This window comes from Lipotes vexillifer, unplaced genomic scaffold (genome assembly GCF_000442215.2).
Source record: "Lipotes vexillifer unplaced genomic scaffold, Lipotes_vexillifer_v1.1 scaffold137, whole genome shotgun sequence".
Classification (NCBI taxonomy): Eukaryota; Metazoa; Chordata; class Mammalia; order Artiodactyla; family Lipotidae; genus Lipotes; species Lipotes vexillifer.
In genome coordinates, this window is record NW_006775780.1 from 3,828,132 (window position 1) to 3,841,540 (window position 13,409).

Consider the following 13,409-nt stretch of genomic DNA (forward strand, 5'->3'; position numbering starts at 1 on the left):
GCATCGGCAGGCGGACTCTCAAGCACTGCGCCACCAGGGAAGCCCCAACACTAGATCTTGATGTAAGAGAATAAAAACATTTGGGACTCAGAGACCAAATTCTATGAGTTTCACATGGCATTTGTCTTCTAGAAGCATGTCATATATGAATAACTGTACTGTAAGCTTTCTAGCTGTGTTACTGTGCATTCCAAAATTATTAAAATATCAGTACTTTTTCATGTAGGGATTCATTGAAGAATAAAGAAATAAATGTTTAGTCTAAGTTGATTTACATTTCTCATTTTTGGGGGTTTGTGCCAGTGGATAGTTCCTTTTTCTAAAGAAGGAGCAGAGCATTAAAAGTAATTACTAAACTACAATCTACTAAATGTTTTGGAATTATTTCTCTAAAATGTTTTATTTTTATTTCTTATAGAAAGAAGCAGCTTTGAGTCTGAGCTTGAGTTTGAAAGAAGAAATGAAAAATAGCAATTGGATCAGAAAGAACTGGCTTCTTGTAGCTGGGATTTTCTTCACAGGCATCCATCTTGGAACATATTTTATACAGAGAGCTGCAAAACAATCTGTAAAGTCTCAGCCTGAAGGCAAACAAAAGAGTTTGAATAATGAACAAAAATAAATATTTGGAATTACTAATATGTCATTACACCATTACGTGCCGATTAGTATCGTAAGCATGGAGCTAAGTATTTAATTTTATAGCCACAACGCTGTATATTCGGACTTTCATTCCTGAAGGATAATCTTGTTAAATGTTGAAACCCACCACAATACAATAAATAGAAAACTCTGGTTAACAAAATAAAAGCTGTCTTCACAAATTACCACCTGAAGTAAGATGTCTCGTTTAGAAGCTAAAAAGCCCTCATTCTGTAGAAGTGAACCACTGACAAGCGAACGAGTGAAGGCCACCCTCTCTGTCTTGAAAGGCATCGTCACATCCTGCTATGGCCCGGCAGGCAGGCTGAAGCAGCTGCACAACGGCCTGGGGGGATCTGTGTGCACAACCTCCCAGTCGGCAGCCCTCCTCGCCAACCTGCCAGTCACCCATCCCATTTTAAAGATACTGACAACTTCTGTGCAGAATCACGTGTCCTGCTTCAGTGACGGCGGCTTATTCACAGCCATTCTTTGCTGCAACTTAGTTGAAAATGTTCAGAGAATAGGTTTGACACCCACCACTGTCATTAAGTTAAATAAGCAGCTTTTGAGCCTCTGCACCAGTTACCTAAAATCTGAGGCCTGTGGTTGTCGAATCCCAGTCAACTTTAGTAGCACTCACATCCTCCTCTGTTTGGTGCGCAGTATATTAACAAGTAAACCTGCCTGTATGCTCACCACAAAGGAAATCGACCATATCAGTACTTTGATTCTGAGAGCCTTTCTGCTTATAATTCCAGAAAATGCCCAAGACCACATCATTTTAGGAAAGAGTATAATTGTCCCTTTAAAACATCAAAGAGTTATAGATTCTACTGTGTTACCTGGAATACTTATTGAAATATCCGAAGTTCAATTGATGAAGATATTACCTATCAAAAAATCAGATTCCTTCAAGGTGGCACTCTTTTGTGTGTCTTTATCCGGAGACCTTTCTGATACTGGAGAAGGAAATGTGGTGGTGAGTTACGGAGTTTCTCTTGAAAATGCAGTCCTGGACCAGTTGCTTAACCTAGGAAGGCAGCTAGTTAGTGATCACGTAGATCTTGTCTTGTGCCAAAAAGTTATACACCCATCTTTGAAGCAGTTTCTCAGAACGCATCATGTTATTGCTGTAGACAGAGTTGGAGTGGCTGTGATGGAACCCCTGAGTAAAGTGACAGGTAAAAAGCACTCTCAGCTTTTGCCCCTTATGGTTAATAAATCACAGTTCTTATAAGCAAAGATAGTCTTGATGTATGTCACTGTTAACATCTTGAACAATTTGAGAAGCCGCCAACCTCAGTGTGTGTGTATCATTTCTGGCAGCAAAGGTGTTTTCTGAAAAAGATCCTGCATTGTTCACTTATTAAAAATTGTATGATGAGGACTATTTTCTAGGTATTTTCCAGCCCCAAAATGTACTGCAGAGCCTGTCATAATCTAAAACTATTAACCCCCAAACATTTTACAGATTACTGAGAAATCTAACATTTTCATAATCATGTAAAGTCTTTCATACTTGAAACAAAATTCTACTTGAGTTTTACAAAGCTCTTATTGTATTCAGAAGGTAGTTTTGCAACTAGAATATTCACTTATCTAACCAACAAACAACTGTACTTCTGCCTAAATGGTGGTTCCTAATTGGGTGTGGGGGTGTGTGTGTGTGTGTGTGTGTGTGTGTGTGTGTGTGTGTGTGTGTGTGTGTGTGTGTGTGTGTGTGTGCGCGCGCGCGCACGCGCGCGCATGCGCCCCCAGGCTAGCTTTCAATATCCCAAATATTTCCAGCTAGGCTCCTTGAGAGTTGGGATCATCTTTTACTTTCAGTGCTTACAACAAGCCTGGTCTACAGTAGGGGTTCTAAAATGTTTGTTGAATTAACAATAATATGTTTATTAACATACAGAATTATAACAGGCAAGAAATTCACCGTATTTCACAAACTCAGCAAAGAGAAGCAAATAGAAGGTTGGTAGTCACCTGCTGGAGCCAAAGAGAAATGACAGGCTGAAAAGTTCCTGATTTGAGTCACTTTTCAGTATCTCTTTAACTGCATTGACAACCCATCAGAAAGACAATCATTTCATTCAGATCAATTTCAATTCGTAAGTTATTAGACTTAAAAGTTTAAGTCTAATAAATTTTGTTAAAACTGTTGAAGTTGACAATTTTTAGTCTTATTATAAATCATTGAAAAGCAGAAGGATGAGTGCCAGTACTGAATCCCTAAGATCCCTGGGCTATTGCCCTGCCTCTGTAAGACTGTCAAATGATCGTTAGAGTGGAAATTGTTAAGAAATAACAGAAATCGTTCTTTGCAACTTATTGGTAATATTGTGGGTCAGACCCATATCCTTAAATATTTACTGGCTTTTCATGAGTCAGGTGATTTCCAGTTGTGAATATTGAGTATTACAGATTATGTAGTCAGTTTTTAAACTGAAGCATTTTTCCATAGAAACAATATTATATGTGGGCACTGGGTTTCCACACCAGCCCACAATTGATATTTTATCCCATTTGTAACTAGAACATGGTAGAACATGAACTGACCTATTTTATTTGAAAATGGATATGAAACGTTATGTGTTTTCCAAGTATTTGCAGTTGATTCTTTGGAGTGTTATCAAGAGATTGCAGAGCTGCCAGTGGGACTGGGGAGAGTGTCAATGTTGTTTATAGACATGCCCTGCCCTGCCTCCCCAAATTATGTATGTGTAACGTTATGCAAAGCCAGGGCTGCAGTCTTGGATCTCGGGAGCAGAAACTTTTTGAGACACAAGGGAAAAGGGGGAAAAAAACTATACCAGGCCGATGGTTCCGGTAAACTAATAACAGGTGAAGTATGTTTGGGACCTAATCCATCTTCTCTGGTGTATCTAGGTTACCATTACCTCCTTTCTCCCCCTTCAGACAAAATTCCTCTTTACTGATGATCTAGGTTAAGTAATGGGGTTATTGTGCTTGGTTGACTTGTGGGTATGAAGCTTGTCATAGCTTACAGAGCATTTTTAACATTTGGTTTGATTTATTTGTGAAATAGATGTGATTATCCCCATTCTGGGAAAGCCCACCCAGAAGAGTTAAATGACTTGCTGCACATCAGAGGATAATCGGTGGGAAAGGGGATCCTCTCCTTATAAATTCTCTGTTGGTTCCACCCTTGAAATTATACAAGATGTAGAGTTTTGTGTTTTTTTCCTTAAATTTTAGATCCCTCAAGTATTCCTTATTCTTTGGGAATTCAGAAGTAAAGAGGAAAGGGTATTCAAAGAAGTGAAATTGTTCATGATTATTTTCTGGTTTTTTACAAAACTTTTGAGCTGCACATATTTTTAGACATAATTATTTTAATCCCATTAGTTTCAAAGAGGAAATTGGCCCAAGAAGGTACATTGCTAAGAGTTACAGTTTTAATCTTAAGACTTTAAACTAGTATTGTTACTCTTTATAGGTTTGTGCCATTTCTTACATAACTACTACATTTAGAGATTTTTAGAAACCTTCAAGTCACCCTAACTTCTCATTCATATTTTTATTAATTTATGTTTTGTAAAATTTTACTATTTTACCTGTTCAGGAAGGAGGGCAAAATATAATCAAAGAATAAGAAAATGAAATAAGAATGTCACATACTTTATTTTGGTATAATTTAGGTAGTTGTTTACATGCAAACAGTTGTTAGGCAAAAAGAAAAAAAAATTCCTATATGTTCACTAAATGGAGCCCCAAAAGAATTCAACTACACAGCTATTTGCATAGCTTACTTTGTGTGTTCTAAGGTAAAAATCATAACACCTTTAAAAAATGGCCTGTCTCCTCACTTCATCCTCATTCCAGATTAGTGGGGTTGTTAATTTGGGGTCTCTGATCCCTGCACGGGCTTCCAGGGTTCCTGGACTTCCTGAAAATGTATGCAAAATTGTGTGTCTTTTTCTGGAGAGTACATAATAGCTTCTAACATGTTCAAAGAAGTCTGTAAACCAAAAGAACCTCTGCTTTATTTGCATATGATTTTAATGACAGAATACTACTTATTTCATAGGTTTAAGAAGATGCATCTTATTTCTTTATCCTATATTTCATATCTTAAGTGATATGCTTGTGGGACTTTTATATTGGCTAGGAATAAATATTATAATTGTAAATGATTGTATGCTCCATCTTCACTCATCCATTTTGTGTTTTCTAAACTTTTTTTAAAAAATAGGAACAAGGCCTATTGGTTCCTTGGACTCAATCTCTCCCAGTAGTTATGGAAGTGTGAAAGATTTGTGCACTGCCAAATTTGGCTTCAAACATTTTTTTCATCTTATTCCTAATGAAGCAACTGTCTGCAGCTTGCTTCTCTGCAACAGAAATGACACAGCCTGGGATGAACTGAAGGTAAGTAATAAACTTTGAATTCCACGTCTAGGGGCTGAGGCAGGGATTAAATAATCACTCAGACAAGTGCTATAATTTTTTTTTCACATCGGTGAGCTATGCTTTTTTTTTCTTCATAACTTCCCTAGGTTGTATAGAAAGCAAAAACAACAAAAATGTGAGAATTAAAATTACAAGTAATCTGATTGAATTGCCTGTGATACTACAGAAACTTGGCATGTTGCCTCTTATTATTTCTAGTATTTTACAAGCAATCTGAAAGTCCTTGATGGGGACTTAAGAAATTAACTTCAATTGTGTACTTGTTGATGCTAATATGTATGAATAATTCACTTAGCAATAGGTTCCCCAGTTATACCCATCATCTACCTCTTAACAGCATGTTGTCCACGAACAGCAATAACACATGCAGCTTTTATACAATGGAAGCGATGCCCTACGGCATTGGTCACAGACTTGAAGAATGCATGCTCAAGGATCTATCCTTGGTGAATATTCAAGGTCTGTGTGTTTTTATTACTGCTTGGTTGGATCATTTCCATAGCAGCTTGAAATAAATTCTGTAGCATTTATACAGCTAAGTTATTTAGACTGAAATATTTTTTTGGTAGAAATATTTGCATACCTTGCTGATCCAGTTATTGTATTTGTGAATCTCAATCCAGACCATGAAAACAAACATCTGGCTAAAGTATTTTCTTTCATCTCTTTATTATTTCATCTTTATTATTCCAAAATGTATTCATCACATGACAACCTTAGTGACACCAGTTTTGTTCTTCTGCAATTAAAATCAGGCTCTTTGAGACCACTCTCTAAATTGCCTTGAAAACGTGGTTATATTTCTTTGTGTTTCTGATGTCAATGTCAGATACTGGTGATTCGTTTCTTTTTTAGCTCACGTGTCAAACAGCACTGCATGCTTTGCAGTTAACAATCAAGGAACCATGTGTTTTATTAGGAGGTGGCTGTACTGAAACTCATTTGGCGGCATATATCAGACACAAGGTAGGTTAGATAGTCCTTCTTAAATTATCTGAATTCTCAGCAACATTCATTTTATGAGATAATAAGTTAAATCATAATACTCTGGAGCCTTTAATGCTTAATTTCTCAGTAGTCTTGAAATCAAATATTGTATTTGAAAACACTTGAGGAAAATAACACTTGCAAATATAAGGTAATATCTTTATCACAATGATTATTAATCCAGCCTTTTAGCAGGTGATCACATTCTCTGAATATTGTCTCTACTGCCTCTTGAAATGAGCATTCTGTTAATGGGAGCTGTCATCTTAGAGATCTCAAGTGCTGTGGTACAGTAATAATTGATATTCACGATGAAAGTGTTGAGATTCTATAGAATACTTCAGTACCTTCTGGATCTTCAAGAAAAAACTTAATTTCATTTATTAAAGCATGCTAATTATTAGACTATTATAATTTTTAAATTGGTTTTCATTTATGATATATTGATTCTATTAACTAGAATTGTTTTGTTAATCTATGAAACTCCATTTCCTGACAGTAAATTTAGTGCATTGTAGTTCTTATTAATTATTTCATTAACACTGACCTACTCTATTTGAAAATGGATACAAAAATATATGTGTTTTCCAGGTATTTGCAGTTGGCTCTTTGGTTAGTCAGGAGTGCAGAGCTCCCTAGGATGCCTGGGAGTGGGTGTAAACGTTTTTCATAGACATGCCTTGCCCTGCTTCCCCAAATAATTTAAAATCTGTTTGAGGATAAAGCCCATTCATGAAAAGTTATTGGAATTTACATTATGAAAAACAAAACGATTGCCAATCTATTGGTGCTGAATGGGCAATAACATGGTCTGCAAATGGGACTGAGTAAACTAGATTCAAGTCTTTTGGAGAAGGAAGGTGTTTTGAGTAGGATTTTAAAGAAACAGTATAGCACTGAAAATATGGGGAAAGAATGTGCCATAGAGATGATCTCATCTGGTTCCAACCTCCTGGGCAAAAGAAAAAAGTGGTCACTGTTTTTAAGTAGTTAGGATATGGGTTTTTAACTATCGTTCAAGTATGAGTTTGCTAATATATTACTTTTTCTATCATGAAATTTCTAGGATAAACTTTTTAGAATGGTGGAAAAGAAGCAAAGTTGTATACCCTTGTCATTAATGTAAAGAGAAGAATAGTTATTTTTTAAACATTAATGTGAAAATGACATGTGCTTAAATGGTTTTTGTCTTAATAACAATACATGTATTTGCATTTTAAACAAATCTCAAACATTTGCCAAGCATAAATAAGCACTTCATCTGGGACATTAGTCTTCCGGAGGTTCCTCCTCCCGGATGTACAGAAGCCTGTGATTCACATATTATACCTTGTCCTTCATGTATTAAGGAGGCAGTACTGGGCAGTCCTTCAGAATAAGTTGATGGTGGGGTTTATTCTGAGTCGTTCATTCTGATAACATGACTGGTAGCGAGCATTTTTGCTGCAACACCAGGTTAAGGGATTAGCCTGACCAGCTGGCCCATCCATGCCCTTTAGCCTTGTGCCAAACCCTTATGAATAAGGGTTTGATCAAGTATTTTTCAGAAACATTTTTGTGACATTAATTGCTCTGTTCTGTGTTTTCAATGGTTTTGTTACTCTTTAGACGAGTAGCGAGCCAGAAGGCATTCTTAGAGATGACGGATGTACCCAGACAGAGCTCCAGCTGATCGCTGAAGCATTCTGCAGTGCACTCGAATCTCTCGCTGGCTCTTTAGAACACGACGGAGGTGAAATTCTCACTGATGGGAAGTATGGACACTTTTGGTCAGTTCAGGCTGATTCTCCCTCTGTTGTGAACTGGCCAGATTTGCTTTCAAGATGTGGCTGTGGACTCTACAGCAGCCAGGAAGAACTTAGTTGGTCCTTCTTAAGGAGTGCTCGTCTTCCTTTTGTGCCTCAAACCTGCCTTCCATGTGAAGCCACGGACTCAGCCAGCAACCTGACCTTGGACTGTTTTACTGCAAAGCTTAGTGGCCTACAGGTGGCTGTGGAGACTGCCAATTTGATTTTGGATCTTTCATATGTCATTGAAGATAAAAACTGATGTAAGAGAATAGCATGTTTATATTACAAAAAGAAAAACTAGTGACATGTCAATAAAGAAAAATATTGAGTGTATGTGTTGTCTCTCAAAGACCTGTTCTGCATATTGGGATTGATGATTCATAAATTTATAGATTCACCTATTTAAGGAAAAAAGAATTGATTCTTGAATACCACATTATTATACCACAGAATAATAAAAATATGAAGCATTGTTAAAGATATGGTAATTATCTAGCAGTTTCCACAGATACCACTGTACATTGTTCTAAATTTCTGTTCTCATTATTTTGACATCATTCTGAGAGCATAACAGAAATTTTTTAAAAATCCTATGTTCTTGTTCGGATATACTTATTACAGATATTTTTTAGTTCGTAGTAATTACATATGTTTAAAACTAGACTCCAAAATATCACAAAGCATCTAGTACATACTGCTCATTCAAAAGAAGTATTCAAACTACACATTCAGTAAAATTTCTGGGTTCTTTAACTGAGACTATGTCATTCACTGGTTGGGTAATTGATGTAGGAGCTGGTCTACCTACAATTGCTAGTTTGTATCACAGTTCTTCATTTTTGTTATTTTGATGAAATGTGTAATCAAGGAAAAATATAGATTTATATAGTAACTAAGCAGCATAGAGAAAAGAAGTGGAAAAACTATTTCTCTAATGTAGTCAAGAGTGCCAAAAAGAAACTGGCACAGCTCTCATATTCAAAGTAAAGACATGTCATATCAAGGAATATAATTTGAATTTTATGCAAATGCAAGATGTATTGATAAATTGAAGAAGAAATACAGAATGTAGCTAGAAGAATCAGTATGGAGCTGTAACATGTTATATTAAACTTTAGGAAAACATCTTGAACAGTTTGGGAAAATAAAACAACCTAAGAGTCAACGATCAGATCTATAGCCGTGATAGAGGGAGATGGAATGTTTAAGCAATTTCCTCCAGTATTCTTGTAATCTAAAAGAATTTTTATCCTGAGCCAAAGAAGAAATTGCAGTACAAACACAGCAGTGCAATATATATTGAAAAATCAGCTACACTACAAGCTTCATAAAATATTTCTCTAAAATTTCATGTCTTTTATTATTAGGGTCAGCCAGGCAGAGTGGTAGGCAGCCTCTGAGATGGCCCCCAGTTACCCCCTGCCTCCTAGTTTTCAGGCCCTTGTCTAATCTCCTCCGTTGAGTGTGGGCTGGATGTAGTGACTCCTTTGAGTTTTCCAGTTCTCACTTGGTGAACAGGAGTGTCTTAGGGCAGTTATCCCTGTGCCTGATCTATCACTGTATATTGGGACATAACTTGTCTTCGTGGGTCTACAGGTGCAGAGGAACTGTGCTCCAGGAGCTGCACCTAAAGAATCACACACAGGGAGCCTCACCCACCCTGACCTGACTTCAGTAATGAGATTCTGGACTTTGAGCTGATGTTGTAACGCCATGAGAATTTGGGGGATCTGGGAAGGGTGTGAATGTATCTTGCATGGGATGGGCAGCCTCCAAGATGGTCCTGCCTCTTGGCGTACACACTTCGGGTGTGGCTGGGACCAAATGACTAGCTCTTAATGAGTAGAATACAGCAGAAGTGATGGGCTGTCACTTCCGATATTGGGTTGTCAAAACACAGGCTTCTCTCCTTATCTGTCACTCGCTCACTGTGACGGAAACAAGCTGCCAGGTTGGGAGCTACCCTCAGGAGAGGCCCACGTGGCAAGGGACTGAGGGAGGCTTCAGCCAGCAGCCCACAAGGAGCTGAATCCTACCAACAAACACAAGAGTGAACTTGGAAACAGTTCCTCCCTAATAGGCATCAAGATGAGTTTAGCCTCTATATCATTGCAGCCTCATGAGACACCCTAAAGCAGAGGATCTAGATAAGCCACTCCTTGATTGATTTCCTGACCCACAAAATCTGTGAGATAATAAACTTTAAGTTTTGGGTGTTATTTGTTATGCAGCAATTAACACCTAATAAAGGCAAGAGTAAAGCTTATTTATAACTACATACTGAAAATTTGATCACACAAGTGGAAAAAAGCATTCTTGATGCCATGCCTTTGCATTTTCACCATCACTACAAACATAAAGGCAGGGTTCATCACACATGTTTACAATGGGGTTTTTATATTCACTTAAGAAAGGGTGTCACATAGAAATATGGGAATTATCCTGGGTTCTCAGGATAGCCATTTTTAGCTCTGTCATTTTTAACTGCCTTAAAATTCAATTATATTCCTTGGTGAAATTCCAGTGCTCTCATTTTGAGTATGTCATAAATTTGTTGAAATATTTTTATAAATTCATGTTTCCTGAAGTTGTATACAATCCTTAGTAGAAAACACTGGAAATTAAAAACAAAACAAAACAAAACAAACTGTCTTAATAGTTCAAGAAAATCATCATTCAAACTCAGATGGTAAAATACGAGATGAAAATTCTTGATGAAAATAATTTCAGAGGAGCTCATTTTGACAGAAATAAACAACAACAACAACAACAAACTAGCAACTAAGTTAAGCCTTGGGCACTGTTTGCTGCCAAAGTAAGATTGAAGTCTGAAAATTGCATTATGTTTCCTCGGGCAACAGAACAGGAAGCCCTGATAGCTACAAAAAAAAGGAAAAGGAGAACCATGCAGAAAAGAATGAAGTCAGCACTGCTCAATACTTTTGTGGGACTCACAGGACACGTCTCATGTTTTATTATTATTAATTAGTAAAGTTTCTTGAACCATAGGATTAGCATCTTTTTAATCAAAAGAGGTTAGGATTTTGGCAGCATAGAAAAAAGAATCGGAGAACTAACACAAATTAAGAGACATTTTAAGTCAAAATACTCATTTAATCTTATAAATACCCAATTCCTTAATTCTTCCATTTATACTTGTATCAGAGAATCTTTATATGTTAGACACTTAAATCAACTGTTAGAGTGGAGTATTTTCCACAGGATATTTAAGTTATTATTATTAGTTCTTTTTTATTATCATAGATATTCTTGAACCCAGTTTGTATAATCAAAACTTTTGGGGCATTCATGTGATAGAAGAGGACTTTTAAGTACCCTCATAAGACCCATCATATTCTGTATTCTTACATTGTTGAACAGTTTTTTGGATAACTTTAAAATAAAACAATATTGTTTATAGTCATATAAATTATATAGGTTACTATTTAAGAGTATCATGTACAAAAATCACTCTCATAATCAATGCAGGGCCTGTCAAAACATCCAATTAGGTTATTCATTTCTGGTGATCTTGGGGGAATAGTCAAGGAGACTAAACATGTCTTATAGGTCCTGGTTTCAGCTGTATTGTATAAATAAATCTCTCTCTTAATCTGAAGGAAAAGGCAAGTTTGAGCATCTGATATCTTTATAATTTTTTTTCATTAGTTAAGTGTTTCCACTTAGTAACTATAGTGTCCCATAATCCTTGGAAATGTTTGCCATTCACCTACAAAATTTGAGTTTAGATGCATCTAAATCCAATGTTAACCTGTATTTTTGTATTACAAGTAGATTTATATGTTTCTTTATTAAGAATATAGTAATACTCATATAAAAGAGAATGCAATCTCTGAAAACTATTTGTATATGTAGATCAACCCGTTTGTTGGAGAGAGAATTAGTAGACTAGATGTATTAAAAGCAGTGGAATACCATTATCTGTAATAAATTGTGACTTAAGAGGGAAATGAAGCAACTTGACAATGTTCTATTAAGAATTCACATTGGGGAAATCTTTATAATAAACATCCTATTTTATTTAGCCCTGTAGCTTTTGTTTGAAGCATTGTGACTTCATTTTGAGAAATGTCAATTGATTTCTTTCTGTTTGCCAGACACAAAAGTCAATGGTGTTGAAGATTTAAAGAAAAAGATTTGTTCATAATCCCTGACTTCAAGTTGATCATCTGGCTGGCAAGACATATTTTTTAAGTAGTATTTTCCTTTCTTCTTTCATAACATTTTGTAACAGTAGAAAATTTGGAAAATATGAATCTGACATACACACACAAAACAAAAACAAAGTCAAGAGTAGTCCTACTACCCAGAGATGAGCACTGTTTACATTTTATGTGCATCTTTTTGGTTTGTCCTCTGTGTACAGTTTTCCAAAAATGTGATCATATAGGATGTTGTTTTATAATCTATTCTTTTTACTTAATATGCCATGAACATCATAATCATGTATAATAATTACACATTCTTCTACTACATCAGTTTTAATACCTGAAGAAATTTCAGTTGTAGAGATTACAGGCATACCTTGTTTGATTGCCCTTCACTTTAGTGCACTTCACAGATATTATGTTTTTTCACAAATTGAAAGTTTGTGGCAACTGTGCATCGAGCCATTCTATTGGCCTCGCTTTTCCAACCACATCTGCTCACTTTGTATGTGTCACATTTTGGCAATTCTCACAGTATTTCTAGCTTTTTCATTATTATTATATTTGCTGTGTTGATCTGTGATCAGTGATCTTTGATGTCACTATTGCAAAAAGATTACAATTCACTGAAGGCTCAGATAATGGCTGGCATTTGTTAGCAATAAAGTATTTTTTAATTAAGGTATATGCAATGTTTCTTTGGACATAATGCTATTGCACCCTTAATAGACTACAGTATACTGTAAACATAATTTTCATACATACTGGGAAACCAAAAAAAACTGTGTAATTTACTTTATTGTACTTTATTGTACTTTATTGTTCTTGTTTTATTGTGGTGGTCTGGAATCAAACCCTCACTATATTTGAGGTATACCATACCTGTGTATCATAATTTAGTCAATGAGCTTTTATTAATATACCTTTAGACTGTTTTCAATTTTTGTGTTAATATAAGCGACAACGCAGCAAACATCTTGCATATATCCTTTTCCCAGATCCCTGATTATTTTCTCAGAGTGAATAAATAGAATTAAGATTCCTGGGTCCAGCTGTATTTGAAATGGAAAGGCTATTAATACATATTGTCCAATTGTCTTCTAGAAATGTAGCATCAATAAACTTCAACTACACTGTGTGAAAGCTCTCATTTTTCTGAACTTTGGTCAACACTAGTTATTATCTTTGCCAATCTAATAGCTGAAAATAAAATCCTTTTTATAATCTGCATTTTCAAAATTATTAATAAGGAAGATACTGTTTCATACATCATTGGCCATGTCTTCCTTTTTTTAGTCAAATGTTAAAACAGGCCTTCCAAGCCTTACTTTCTATCAGTAAGTTTATCTTTGTCTTACACATTTTTATTTTTATATTTGTTTTCTCATAT

At 35.8% G+C, this 13,409-nt stretch overlaps 1 protein-coding gene across 1 annotated transcript in view; it reads left to right on the plus strand.

Moving 5' to 3' along the window:
* The window catches only part of MKKS (MKKS centrosomal shuttling protein), a 12,528-nt gene extending 4,200 nt beyond the window's left edge, over nt 1-8,328 (plus strand). Inside the window, exons 2-5 of the mRNA XM_007450206.1 lie at nt 419-1,826; nt 4,856-5,031; nt 5,929-6,039; nt 7,669-8,328. Of these exons, the coding sequence (XP_007450268.1) occupies nt 842-1,826; nt 4,856-5,031; nt 5,929-6,039; nt 7,669-8,109 (1,713 nt within the window). The 5' untranslated portion in view covers nt 419-841 and the 3' untranslated portion in view covers nt 8,110-8,328. The remainder of the gene's footprint in view (nt 1-418; nt 1,827-4,855; nt 5,032-5,928; nt 6,040-7,668) is intronic.
* The last annotated feature ends 5,081 nt before the right edge of the window (nt 8,329-13,409 follow it).